The 13,907-nt window shown below is 54.9% G+C and overlaps 1 protein-coding gene and 1 long non-coding RNA gene across 5 annotated transcripts; both read right to left on the bottom strand.

The window, feature by feature from the left end:
• Positions 1 to 3,944: 3,944 nt before the first annotated feature.
• Positions 3,945 to 10,599, bottom strand: A530013C23Rik (RIKEN cDNA A530013C23 gene). Of its 2 annotated transcripts, none has more exons than NR_110334.1 (2): positions 10,558 to 10,599; positions 3,945 to 6,031 (listed from the first exon to the last, which is right to left on the bottom strand). It is a non-coding gene; the product is annotated as an RIKEN cDNA A530013C23 gene (long non-coding RNA). The 2 variants fall into 2 exon arrangements; NR_015500.3 differs by lacking the exon at positions 10,558 to 10,599 and adding an exon at positions 10,098 to 10,181.
• Positions 10,600 to 10,925: 326 nt separating this feature from the next.
• Positions 10,926 to 12,443, bottom strand: Cebpb (CCAAT/enhancer binding protein (C/EBP), beta). 3 transcript variants are annotated; one of them, NM_001287738.1, is made up of 1 exon: positions 10,926 to 12,443. In NM_001287738.1, exon 1 carries the CDS (start codon positions 12,271 to 12,273, stop codon positions 11,446 to 11,448), a length of 828 nt encoding a protein of 275 aa, NP_001274667.1. In that variant the 5' UTR covers positions 12,274 to 12,443; the 3' UTR covers positions 10,926 to 11,445. All 3 variants share the same exon structure in this region, with proteins under 3 accessions (NP_001274667.1, NP_034013.1, NP_001274668.1).
• Between the last annotated feature and the right edge of the window lie 1,464 nt (positions 12,444 to 13,907).

Below are 13,907 nucleotides of genomic sequence, written 5' to 3'. Positions count from 1 at the left end.
CCTCTTAGCTGTTCAGGGGGCTTCCTGATGCCCCTACCGAGGCAGTAACTCTCCTGCCCACAGAGCAAACTGCCAGGGTGACTGGGACCTCCCTTCAGTTTTGGAGTGGAAGACTTAGCACACAGAGTGGCCCTTTGTGTCTAGCATCCTCGCACAGTGAACACCTCCAAGATTCACCAGCCAGGTGCTCAGATCTGCAGCTCATCTGTGGTTTTGCTGTCCTCGGGACTATTCCTCGGCTTTGGTTTGAGACTGTGAGGGCTGTAACTGCTGTGGGCCCACAAGCCTTTTGCAAGTGTTTTCTTTCTCTTGGGTGCATTGGAGGTCAGAGTTTCTCTTCGTATCCTGCAGAGAAATGGGAAGACTCTCGTGTGAGGCTCCAGGCTGTCTCCCTAGGCTGCTCTTCCCACAGCTTCCCTGCACTTTGGCCCTCTTTTCTTGTGATTTTTTTTTTAATTTTTGTGACAGTCTCAAATCATTGTGCAGCCTACGATGGCCTGAACCAAGACACCCCCCTAAGAGCCAGTAATCTGGGCACATGCTGCCCGAGCCAGCTTAGCATTACCCTTCCATCTGCATTTGAGAATGAGTTGTAAACATGACATCACCCCCATCCAGTATCTCCTGACTTTCATCTCATGCACATGTGTGTACACACCAGCATATACACATTCACATGTGTGCAATCACACACAGTACTAAAACTGAGTTCAAGTCAACATCACAATTGTTCCCCTGTGGGTCTTCTGACATTTGTCTGGTCCAGAGTGACATAAGTCCCTTTCATTGTGTTTGGGGTCTAACTGTCTAAAGTACTTCCTTCCCGGCATTGCCTCAATTTTCATGACCTCCAGATGACTGAGGGTCCCAGCCAGCTGTTCTGTAGGGCATTCCTTGGTTTGAATTCACCCCACATTCTCGGGGGGGGGGGAAGCTAGAGCTGGCTCTCTGCTCCTGCACAGGGACAACAGGAGTGACACTGGGTTCCTGGGTGTCGTGTAAAGACACCTGCAATTTGTCTCCTGGCTAGAAAATGAGGACAGGGAAGTGTCCCATCCCACTGAGCGATTTCAAGGATTAAATGAGACACAGCCCAAGGACTGATTTTGCAATGTTCTCTCCCTGTATCTGACCTATCTCGCCAGCCCTGGCCCTGACCAACCCAGGAAGAGACAGGAATACGGGGGGGCTTGGGATTCATCCCCCCTGGTTGCAGGCAGGCTGATGCTGGCTCTCCCTGATCTCCTAACCAAATGACAGGGACAGGGAAAGCAGTATGTCCCACAAACCACCGAGAGACACTTAATCTCCCTCCATACCAGAGATTTCTCAACCAAAAGCAGTTTTGCCTCCAAGTAACAGCTGGAAGCTTCGATGGGAAGCCTGGCATGGTGTTGCATACCTGCTAGCCCAGCAGTGGCTGAGGCAGGGGGATGGCAAGTTAAAGGCCAATGTGGGTTATACAAGGAGATCCTATCGCAAACAAACAAATCTAAGAGTGGGTACTTACTGCTGTAATCTCAGCACTCAGGACACTGAGGCAGAAGGGTCACCATGCATTCAAGACCCCATTTCAGGGAGAAGCCAGTGGAGTCTGGTAGGTGAAGACAGGAGTTGTGGTACCTTCTCTCTGATGCATGGAAAGCCCAGAAGAGAAAGTGACCCCATTCCAAAAGCCACCAGTGTTGAGTCCGCGGCACCCTGACCCACACCGGACCTAAGTCATCCAGTAGTGACAGGTAGGCCTCACCATCACTGTCTCCTATCTGGGCCCAGCGGCTGATGAGAAAAGAGCCAGCTCTGACATCCAGCATACCCAGAACTTGATGAAGAGTCTCATCTTATGAAGAGTAAGTCACAGATCCTATGCCATTGTTTTGCAAGCACTCAGAGGCTTCAGAGAGTCTGAGGACCCCCAACCTCTGAGAAGCTGAGGGGGGGGGCTTATGGGGCAGCCAAGCCTTGTCCTCAGAGCACCAGGACAGGCATCCGGGATTCAGAACCCCAGACAAGTTTAAACATCAACAAATTAAAGTGTCAATGAGGATGCTCTAATGATGGTGGTGATGCTGGCTTAACCCTCCAGATAATAAAGAAATGATGGCTCTATAGCGGTAAAAATAAACGAGGGGCTGGTAGATGCCTCTGTGGGTAAGGTGCTTGCTTTGCAAGCTTAAGGGCCTGTGTTCAGAACCCCAGGACCCACGTCAAAGCCATGTGTGATGATGTGAGCCTGTAACCTCAGTGCTGGGGAGGGGGAGACAGGCTGACCCTAGGCCAGACAGTGCAACCCAAGCCATGAGCTCCAGGTTCAGTGAAAGAGCCTGTATCTAAAAATAAGGTAGAGAGCCACCGAGGAAGACACCAGCCTGTGACCTACTGCCTCCACAGGTGCACATGCCCCCCATGAAAACACACACGCGTGTGCGCATGTATGCACGTGCACACACATACACACACGCAAACACAATGTGTGCACATACATACCACACGAACCACACACACCATACACACACACCACACACACATATCACATACTATACACATACCAGACTCGTCATACCATACACACCACACACACACACACATACAAACCAGTCAATAAATAGTTAGGTAATTAGAAGTATGTATAGGTCAAGGCTCAGTGGGGAAACGTGCTTACTGCCAAGCCTGACCACCTGAGTTGATCCTCTGGACCCACAGTGAGGGGAGAGCCAACCCCTCCTACAAGTTGTCCTCTGACATCCACCACACAGATAAATAAATAAGTCAATAAATAGTCACAAAAGGTGGGGCAGTTGTGGCACACATCTTTAATCCCAGCACTTGGGAGGCAGAAGCAGGCAGATTTCTGAGTTTGAGGTCAGCCTGGTCTACAGAGTGAGTTCCAGGACAGCCAGGGCTACACAGAGAAACCCTGTCTTGGAGGTGGAGGTGAGGGTGGGGGAGAAAGAAAGAAAAAAAGAAAAAAAAAAGTCACAAAAGGTTATTTTAGAAGCAAATAAGTAACTACTTGAAAGTTGGAGGCCATCCAAGCTTATCTACATTGTTTCAAAGTTCCTTCCCTCCAATGTCTGCGGGGTTGGAAGAGGGAGAAGTGGCCTTACAAACCTGACCCCCTGACCCAGTATGATGGCCGCTGCTGAGCCCAGGGCTCCAGAGACAGAAACTGGAAATTGACTGCAAGTTTGAGGCCTGCCAGGGCAGTCTGGTCTCAAAAACCCTAAACCAAAACCGAAAGTGAAGCCTGCAGTACTTGCTTTGGTCAGGTGACCAAGAGTGTCACTGTCAGCACTGGGACAGAGTAGCACTCAGCCCTCTGGGTCCTGCAGAGGCTCAGAGCCTGAGTCACATTCAAGGAGATTGTGCAGCTGCTGCGGGGACCAAGCCACAAACAGCCCCCTGGAGTCCCCGACCTGCTAAAGACAGTGAAGGCCATGAAGCCACCAAGGCCAGCCTGATGTGCATAGTGAGTTCCAGGCCAGCCAGAGCTACATAGTGAGACTGTCTTAGAAACAAACAAAAATGTTATTTATTTATTTATATTTTATTTTTTGGCTTTTTGAGACAGGGCTTCTCTGTGCAGTCCTGGCTGTCCTGGAACTCGCTCTGTGGACCAGGCTGCCTTTGAATTTACAGAGATCCACCTGCCTCTGCCCTATAAGCGCTGGGATTAAAACTGTGTGCCATCACTGCCCACCAAGAAACAAAGATTTTAATAGATTTACCTATTTTTATTTTATGTGCATTGGTGTTTTGCTGGCATATTTGTCTGTGTGATGGTCCCCTGGAACTGATATTATAGACTCCAGTTGTGAGCTGCCATGTGGGTGCTGGGAATTGAACCCAGGTCCTCTGGAAAGGGCAGCCGGTGCTCTTAATGACTGTGCCCTCTCTCTAGCACCAACAAAAAGTTTACGAGAAACAAATAATGAAGGACTGGTGAGAACTCAATGATTTATTCCCAGTCCAGATGAAATATGCCCAAGTTTGTCATTTTCCTATAAATCTTCAATCTTTTTCAAGATGACAAGTGTTTTTTAACACAGAGACCGACAGACAGACACACACACACACACACACACACACACACTTTGGACCACATGTTTGTACAGTATCCATCTCAGCCACCCCTAAAGAGCCCAGATGGAAACCAAATTGTCCCCAAGCTATAAAATGAGTGGCCACTCAGCAATAAAAAGGACTAGCAAGTCACACACTGCCACTTAGAGAAACGTGAAGTTGGAGTTGGGGACCAAGCATGGGATTCCTTTAACACAATTCACAGAAATGGGTGAACAAGTTCTTGTTATCAGAACTCACGGTATAGTGGCAGGGGATGCAGCTTGTCTAGTGTGTACAAGGTCAGGGGTTCAATCCCCAACATTTCATGAAACTGGCATAATGTAGGTCTCTAATCCCAGCACTCCAGAAATAGAGGCAAGGGGATCAGCATTTTAGGGGTAACCTGGGCTACATGCCATACTGTCCTAACAACAAAATCAGAGTACTGATAACCTGGGTGTAGGGAGGGGCTCTTGGGCATTGGCTTGGCCCTTTGAGGCCCCCGGCAGGGACAGCTAAGTGCCTTTGCAGGTGTGATGGTAGACTAAGGAAGAGGAATCCACAGCAGGAGTTGGCCACATGGACAGACAGGATGAGGCTGTAAAGGAAGTCACACATGGTCTTGGAGTAGGCCTAAGGGGACTCGAGCAGGGTGCAATGCAGTTCTTGGAATGGCCTGGGAGAACCTCATGGCACATGCCTGGGGTCAGGGACGAAGGCAAGAGATGCCATGTCTGTGTATCAGTCACCAGCCCTTCACCCCATGAAGCAGGAGAAGCCGAGGCCCAGCAGGCCCTGACCTGCCCCGGTGTTCCCTTCTCCACAGCCCCTGCCCTGACTACCAAGCCTCTAAGGCGTCCTCCTTCTCCCAGGCTGCCTCTGTCCCTGCCAGGGCTGCAAGGCTGGGCCAGGGATCTGGTGACAGCTATAAAAATAATAACTTACCCTGCCAGCTCCCTGGCCTCCTGACTCGCCCCACAGCGATCTTGGTGGGCTGGCCCTTGTGCCTGACGAAGGTGCCTTCTAGCCCTGGCAGGCTGGCATCTCCAGGGAGCAGGTGCTGGTGGCTGGAGCTTAGGGCAAAGAGGTCATTCCAGGTGACAATAGTTGACAACATGCTCTAAGCGCCACTGCAGGGCCTGAACCTCTCTGACACTCGTGGGCCCCCTTTCTGGACTAGGGTGGGAAAGCAGGGTCTGAAGCCAGCTGAAGCCAGCCGAGAAGTTTCTACCCAGCCCAAGGGCCTGGGTCACGCCTGACCTGAAGCATGCTGAGAACTCCAGAGCCATCTGGAGACACCAGACGCCTTCACACATGACTTCTGTAATTCAAATGAATTAAATCAACCCTTTCACCTCATCTAACAGAGAGACCTTTTCTCTTCTCTGGGGAACGGTGTCAGCAGAACAGCCCAGACGAGGAAGCACTAGGCCACCCCTGAGAAACACAGGTGACAAAGAGGCCCAGTGAGCTCCGCGCTGTTTGAGCAAATGTGTCAGAAATGTATTCAGCTGCCAGTAACAGGAAACCGAGTGACAAAGGTCTCAATGAACAGGGATTTCTTTTCTTCACACAAACAAGTGCAGAGCAGGGTCAGCAAGGACCGGTGAGGCTCCTCCTCCGCCATCAGGACTGAGGCTCCGCCTCTGCCGCCAACGGGACTCAATGCCTTTTGTCTTTTGGGTTTGCTACTATGCGTGAAGCGTGAAGCGTTGCCCCTGGGGTCAAGATGGTCTCTGCAGCTCTAGACATCTGAGTTCCGGGCAGAATGTAGGAAGGACGGGATCCTGCAGAGATGTTCCCGGCAGCCCCTCCTACAGTTTATGCTCACAGCTCAGGGGGTCATTCCTAGCTGCAAGAGAAGCTTGGAGAATGTAGTCTCTCCACAAGGCAGCTGTTCCCAGACCTGAGCAGTCCCATGGCTGAGGGAGAAGAGGAGGTGTGCACACTTCACTGGCAACATTAGCTACAATGAAGGGGGAGGGGGAGAATGAAAATCTGTGGAAGAACATTCTAGAAGCTAACCAATGCCATCTCCAGAGGTCTCTGCATGAACTAACCTGTCAAAGCTTTTCAAAACACTGAGGAATGTTCCTATCACCCTGTCACGGCCAGAGTAAAGAAGTGCTTGCTTGTCCAATTCACGTGTACTGGACACGACAGATTCCGCTGCACTGTACAAGGGCAGTGGCTAACGCCCACCCTAAACTAGGATGGGATCATTTTAAATATGTCAGGTGAACCAACTCGTCCTCACTCCCTCCTTACCCCTATGAAGCCAGTTCGCTATTACTCCACTTGATAAGCAATGAATCAGAGGCACAGAGAGGTAAGGTAACATACCTAGGGCCACACAGCAAGAGTTAACAGGTTTATTTCTGGATATTAAAATTATGAGTGCTTTTGACTTTTTCATTATTATTATTATTAGTGATCCACATCTCTGGAAATTAAATAAAAACAAAATGTGTCTTGGACGTCCAGCCTCCACCCTATCTTACAGTCCTGAGACCATAGGAGGCCTGGCTTCCTTCTGCAGCATGGACTGTTGTCCACTCACACACCCCACCCCAACCCTACCCCAATCCCCAGGCGGCTGCCCTCTGTCCCACAGTCATAGCTTCCCAGAGAACTCCTCTCCCTCTCTCTCTCTCTCTCTCTCTCTCTCTCTCTCTCTCTCTCTCTCTCTCTCTCTCTCTTGGCTCACAGCCTTTGTTCTTCCAGTCCCTGCTGGCCAGCCTGGCCCCTCTTCCTGCCTGGCACACGGCTCAACTCAAATGGCTCCAGGGCCTGGGTCACAGGCTTGAATCCCTCAGCTCTCCTGGGCCAGGCAGGCAGGCAGGCAGCCACTCTGCTCCCTCACCTACTGCACTTTGCCTAGCCTCCAGGGCTGAGGGGCCTGTTTTGTTTGTCACCAGACTTATCAGGGATTCTATGGGTGCCAGGCTCTGGCAGGGGCACCCACTCAGCCATCCTCACACAGCCTCTGTTGGCCTCACTCTGGCCTCAGAGGCCCTGCAGAAAGTCTATGACCCTCCACACTCCTCTATCAGTTCTAGCCTTGGCTGCCACCCCTCCAGCCTGCCTCAGGACCTTTGCACCTGCTGACTCCCTGAGGCCCAACCTCAGGTACATTCTACCACTTCTGTCTTATTTTCTCAAGCCTCTTATCACTATCTAAATGACTATACCAACTTGCTATGGGTTCCTTTTAAGGAATGAGGAGGTTGAGTTAGGGTCTTATGTAGCCCAGGCTACCCTCAAACTCCCTATGTAGTAGAGGATAACCTTGAACTCCTGACCTTTCTGCCTCTACCTCCCCAGTATTGGGATAACAGGTAAATACCATCTTACCAGTTATCACCAACATTGTTTCTCTTGTTGTTACATTGTTACTAGCAGGTAAATCCCCTTCACCTGGGGTTTGCAGCAAGCATTTGCTTGTGGTAGGTTGGCCAGATGGACTCTGTCCACCTTAAGGAAGTGCAAGCCTAGAAAGGTCAAATGTCTTGTTTGATGTCTCCAGCCATCAGGAGACAAAGCTCAGAGCCATGGGTCCTGGGGTACATCTTACCCTCAGAGGTTGTGTGTGCCTGTTGTCAACCCTGGGGCAAGGTCAGGTCAGCAGGGAGGGGTCTGAACCCACCAACCCTGGGTTGAAATCCCAACTCCATCAACACTGGTTGTCTGGCACGGAAGCGTGTAGCATTTTTTTCAACACACACACACTGCCTATCATTTTATCCACAGTAAATGTGTCCTCCACCTGCCAGATCCCTGCTTGGTTTAAATCCCCTTCAAATCCTGTGCCTTTAAATTACCCCATAATCTTGTACAAAAAAAAAAAAAAAAAGCCACACCGATCTTTGAGCAAAGACTGTCCTGTGAAGAGTTGTGGTGGAGGTCCCCAAACATCACAAAATGAGGCTCCTGGCCACTGCCTCTAAGGATGCAGGAGGGGCTTGGTCACCAGCTCTCTGCCTCCCCTGCTTTGCCCAGCCTGCCCCAAACCTGTGCTCAGTCAATAGCAACATCTGAACCCCTGCAGGAGTAACGGATGGGATGCTCCGGGGTCCCTCCATCTCAGCAGGTCCACGGGTAGTCCAGAATAGGGTAAGGGAGGGAGGGGGAGGCATATCAGCCCTAAGAGGGTCACACTGAACTGGGAAGTCAAACAACCCAGGCTCAGCCATCCTGAGAACAGTGACTTTGCCTCTGTGCCCGAGGTGGGAACTAGGACCAGTCTCATGAGAGCTTGAGAAGCATGCAATTCAGTGACTACTGGACACAATATCCTGGGCTCTCCACTCAGCCTAGGCTGGCCCCAGAGAGACACCTCCTCTCAGAAGCCCTCAGGGACCTTCTTGCTCCTCCCCACCCTTCCCTGCCCCACTTTTCTTCCTTCTGAGTATTTGTCCCCACCTGTCATTATGTCATTCCAGTGGCTGAATATTTAAGTGTCCTTCTCTCCCTGTTAATTGTCACCTCAGTCTTTGTCCCCACCCAACTCCAACACCAACAATGGAGCTGGCATACAGCTGGTGCTCAATAAATGTTTGTCACATAAATGAAAAGGAACCAGGCAAATAAATGTCTGCAAACAAGTCGGGGCTGGATATGTGGGGTGGGGGTGGGGACATTCCTCAAAAGATTGTAGGAGATGGTCACCCCCTGCAACTCTGGCTCCCGTGCCAACCTTTACCCTTCTCAGTGGTGCAGTCTCTGCCAGGCAGGAGAACCCTGTAGCAGAAGCTCCGGCCAAAGCTGAGCTGATCACCACAGCGAGCGCGGCCTCCAGCTTCCCTTTCCAACACCCACTTTTCTCCTGGGTAAAGTCACCAGGTTGTGGGTGGCTGCGTTAGACAGTAAGACGAGAGAATACATTTTGTGAAGGTGCCCGTCCGGAGCAGGCGTGGGGAGGGCTCTGCTTGCCCCTCCTCCTAGCAAGTCTCAGCAGTGACAACCACCCAGTGGGGCTGCAGGCAATCTGGCTGACCTGCCCTGGCAGCCCACCTGTGACAAGGTCCTGGGGAGACCATCCTCACCCCACAATTACCCTTCAGGCTGCTGTCCTCTCCCTGTCTCTCTGCTCTGTCTCCAAGCTTGTGGTCCAGCTGGTCCCTGGCAGCCCGGTGATCTGATCCATGGGGTGTGTCACCCCATCAGTGGCCTCTGCTACAGTGGGCCACACTCATGACAGTCAAAGCCTTTGACCTTTGACCTACTCCTGCTCTTCCTGATCCTGCAGTTATCAGATGGGCCTGGGTTCATATCCCTTCCAGTCTGTACTGCCACTTGACTTGCGGAGGGCTACCTGATCTTGGAGCCAGGAAACGAACTGTCTATGAAGGATGGAGGATTCGGAGTAGGGACAGGGACTACAAACCCACCCCAAACTTGCTGGAGATGGACCTCCAGTGGGAGTGGCACTTCTGTGACTTCCAAGTTACTTATGCTGAGAAATGGATGCCGGCCAGTCTGGCTGCAGAGGTACATTAATGCTTCGAATCCTTGGAAAGATTGAGCCTCCCTCATCTCCCAGGTCCAGCCTAGGCTTGGCTTCTAAGTCTTGGAGCAGTGGAACTGACCAACAGTCACTTGGTGTAGACAGAAGCCACCAAGACACTGGACCATGAGGTTTCACTGACCTTGGCTCCCGGGCCCACCGGGTCAAGTGTCTGTCCATCTGTCTAGGCCTAGAAGGAAGCTGAATGGAAGCCAAGTGTCTGAGGGTCTGTACAGGCTACGAACCACCTTAGCATTGAGCAGGCGGAGAGAGCCTCACCCTGTGACAGTGGGAGACAGGTCACCAGGCTTAACACTCCAAGTTCCCAAAGAGTAAGGGAAGAAAACAGATTCCCTATTCACCAACCAGAGTCGCTGGTCACCCCTAAAAATCCCAGGCTCCCTTAGGCCTTTGGCAAACTGCTCTGTTACCCGTTACCCAGAATCCCTCACAGCAGGGTGCTCATCGGGACCTGAGAGCCACAAGCTATCCAAATCCATAAAGCAAAAGGCACAGTAGTGCCTACCTTCCACGAGGCACGAAGGAGATGCAGGCAGGCAGGCCCAGGGCTTGCAGAACGCTGGCCTCCACACTCACACAGTCAAATGCCAGGAGCCTCCCATCAAAAATAATAACAAGAACAAACGCTTATGTAACAGTTCTGGCGTGCCAGGCACGGCGGGACACAGCACATCCACTACTCCTTGGACACCCTCAACTCTCACTAATGCGGCCCGGCTGCAGCAGAGCTGCCCCGGCAAATCTGAGTGTTGGCCCTGCGTTCAAGTCCTGGCTCAGCCACTCTGAGCGCAGTAAGAGAGGCTCCTAGTCCCCTCTGGGCAGAAAAAATAGTGAGAAAGGGAAAGCAGAGTAGGAAGTGTTCCCTTCACCTTCCTCTCGGCCCAATCTCTCTTCCAGCTACACAGGGACACAGACACCAAACAGGCGTGCGGTCTCCCCCACACCACCAAACACACAGAACTCACCTGCCCTGACCCAGCTGTCTGGACTAGCCTTTCCTACAGAATGTCTAGTCCTCTCAACACAAGTCTGACACTCAAACCAAGCCGAGGGCGGCCCGTCCCAAGCAGGGTTTCTAGCAAGTCCCCCAGCACCCGTGGGTGCTGAGTCACCCTGAATTCCTGACCTGGCACTCTGCCCCCTCTCCTGGGGGGAGGGGCTGACACCCCATCTGCCATGGGAAGAGAAAAGCCCAGATGCGACACCCCCACCCACCGCCACACACAACCCAAAAATAACCCGCAGCCCCCTACACACCAGAAACACAAAAACAAAATCTCGCATAAATCCAAAGTCGGGAGGGAAGAAAAAAAATTTTTTTTCAAAAGCCAACTACTGCCCCCAAAAGGCTTTTAAACATTCTCCAAAAAAGTTTATTAAAATGTCTTCACTTTAATGCTCGAAACGGAAAAGGTTCTCAAAATATACATACGCCTCTTTTCTCATAGAAATAGAACTTTTTTATATAATACAAAAAAAATAATAAGACCAAAAAAAAAAACAAAACAAAACAAAAAACAAAAACAAAACCAAAAACATCAACAACCCCGCAGGAACATCTTTAAGTGATTACTCAGGGCCCGGCTGACAGTTACACGTGTGTTGCGTCAGTCCCGTGTCCACACGCGCTCAGCCACGTTTGATCCGGATTGCATCAAGTCCCGAAACCCGGTGCGCTGTGCAGGTGCGTGCGCGCGGTGCCCGCGGTGTGCCCGCGGTGTCCCCTCGGTGCAGGTGCAGGTGCGCGCAGGGCACGCACGGTGGTCCGGGCGCGCGCGCGGGGCCGGAGCGCGCGGGGCAGGGCGCACGGTGCCCAGGGTGGCCGCGGCGCCCCCCACGCCACCCGCGCCGCGCTAGCAGTGGCCCGCCGAGGCCAGCAGCGGCTCGGGCAGCTGCTTGAACAAGTTCCGCAGGGTGCTGAGCTCTCGCGACAGCTGCTCCACCTTCTTCTGCAGCCGCTCGTTCTCCGCCGTCAGCTCCAGCACCTTGTGCTGCGTCTCCAGGTTGCGCATCTTGGCCTTGTCGCGGCTCTTGCGCACCGCGATGTTGTTGCGCTCGCGCCGCATCTTGTACTCGTCGCTCAGCTTGTCCACCGTCTTCTTGGCCTTGGCCTTGGCGGGCGCGGCCGGCGGCCCCGCGAAGCAGGCGGCGGGCGCGGCCTTGGCGTCGGCGGGGCTCGGCGTGCCGGGCGGGCTGGACGACGACGACGTGGACAGGCTGCCGCTGCTGCCGCTCGGCGTCGCCTGGTAGCCCAGGTAGGCGCGCAGGGCGAACGGGAAACCGGCCGCCATGGCGGGCGCGTCGTCCGCGCGCTTGCAGTCCGCGGGTTCGAAGCCCGGCTCCGCCTTGAGCGCGGCGGGAGGCGGCGGCGGGAAGCAGGCGGGCGGCGCGGCCTTGGCGCCCGCGCGGCCGAGGCTCACGTAACCGTAGTCGGCCGGCTTCTTGCTCGGCTTGGCGCCGTAGTCGTCGGCGAAGAGGTCGGAGAGGAAGTCGTGGTGCGCGGGCGCGGGCGCGGCGAAGTCCGCGGCGGGCGCGAGCGGCTCCAGGTAGGGGCTGAAGTCGATGGCGCGCTCGTGCTCGCCAATGGCCGGCTCGGCGGCGGGGGCGCGCGGCGCGGCGCGGGCCGCCTTGGCCCCGTAGGCCAGGCAGTCGGGCTCGTAGTAGAAGTTGGCCACTTCCATGGGTCTAAAGGCGGCGGGCGGCGGCGGGAGGCATGCTGCGTCCCAGGCCAGCAGGCGGTGCATGAACGCGGGGCCCGCGGGCTCCGCTGCGTCCCGGTCCCGTGCGCGGCTCGGACTCGGCGCGGCGGCGGCCGAGCGGGAGGTTTATAAGGCGGCGCCTGGCAACGGGCTGCGTCACGCTGGGGCCCCTCCCGCCGCCCCGCCACCCGGTCGGTGCGCGTCATTGCCCGGCCACGGGAGCGCGAGAGGGCGCGGCGGGGAGTGGGGCGCGGCGGGGGTCCTCGCGCGGGAGGCTGAGCGGTGACCCGGGCGTCCCGCCAGCCCCGCGATGGCCACGGACGCGGGTGACGCCAGCCCGCCCCCTTCCCGCCCCTCGGGAACACGGAGGAGCGCGGCCGCCGCCCGCCCCCTGCTGGAGGACGCGGTGGCTCGTCCCGGCTCCGGTCCGCTGTCCCGGACCCCCAACTCTTGGGAAACAGATCGTTCCTCCAGCTACACGACCCCAACCCTCGGATCCTGCCCGCTGTCCCCGGGCCCCAATTCCCTGGAAGCAGCCTTCCACGGGGTGCATGTCCTCCCACCCAGGTGCTGCCCACACCTCTGGGACCCCCCCCCCAACTCCTGGGAAGCAGAACTCTCCAGGTGCACGCCCACCCCGGGGATGCTCGCTGTCCTGGATCCCAGCCCTCCACCCTATGTATGGCCCGCCTACCGCACCTGCCTACGCCACTCCCTGCGCCTCTCCATGAAGGTGGCAGGGCTGGGGGTTCTGCCACACTGTGTCTGGGTGAGTCACTTTGCTTCTGAGTTCCCTCCGTGGACAGTGTTGGTATTGTTAGTAGTGGTGTCATCAGAGACAAACGGACCCCCGAGAAGTACGATGCCTTCCTAAGACCTGCACAGCCCTGCCCAGAGGCTTCTCAGGTGATTGCGGTGGGAGCATGGTAGACCCCACTCCAGCCATAAGGACCCAGCGGTCACCCTGCAAGCTGGGGAGGCAACCCCTCCACCCCGTGCACTTGAATGGGCTGGGATCACCAGCCTCTCTCCGGTGAGACCCTTTTGAGGACGCCCAGGGCAACTCTTGGGGCCCACCCTTCTGCCACTCCTAGGTGGGCCACTCAAGCAGGAGCTGCCAACCTGTCAGGGGCTGACCCCCGACCCATTGACCCCAGCCCTGGCCCCGGCAAGCTGGCGGGGTGTTGCTCAACCTTCGGTGTTATCTGCTGAGCTGGGGTGACCTCCGCCCCCAAGAGCTGGAGAAATGACATCTCCCTGTGCCCTTGGGGGTGGGGGGCAGGGAGGGAAAGGGTAAGACGCTAGCCCTGCCTGCCTGCGGCTTTCTGGCCTTCCCAGCAGCCTCTGGGCCAGGAAGGGATCAGGGCCCAGAGAGGCGTGGTGACATCCCCAGGGCCACCCAGCCAGGCCTGGCTGTAAAGTGGGACGTTGGGGCTTCACTAACGGGCCCTCCCTTCTCCAACACTGGTGACTATTCTTCCCTGCCTGTAGGTCGCCATGCACGCACGTATTCTTTCCCTCAGTTTCCCCTCAGACTGGGCTCCAGGAAGGCAGAGAGTGAGCACACTATCTGTTCCCTCAACCCTGCTCCAGGAGCCCAGTCCTGGGTCCCTGGC

Source organism: Mus musculus, chromosome 2 (assembly GCF_000001635.26).
Source record: "Mus musculus strain C57BL/6J chromosome 2, GRCm38.p6 C57BL/6J".
Taxonomy (NCBI): Eukaryota; Metazoa; Chordata; class Mammalia; order Rodentia; family Muridae; genus Mus; species Mus musculus.
This window is presented reverse-complemented; position numbering and strand designations above follow the sequence as displayed.

Bases quoted from the DNA above. Each gene is read 5' to 3' on its own strand.
- Cebpb (NM_009883.4), bottom strand. From the start codon at position 12,336: ATGCACCGCCTGCTGGCCTGGGACGCAGCATGCCTCCCGCCGCCGCCC.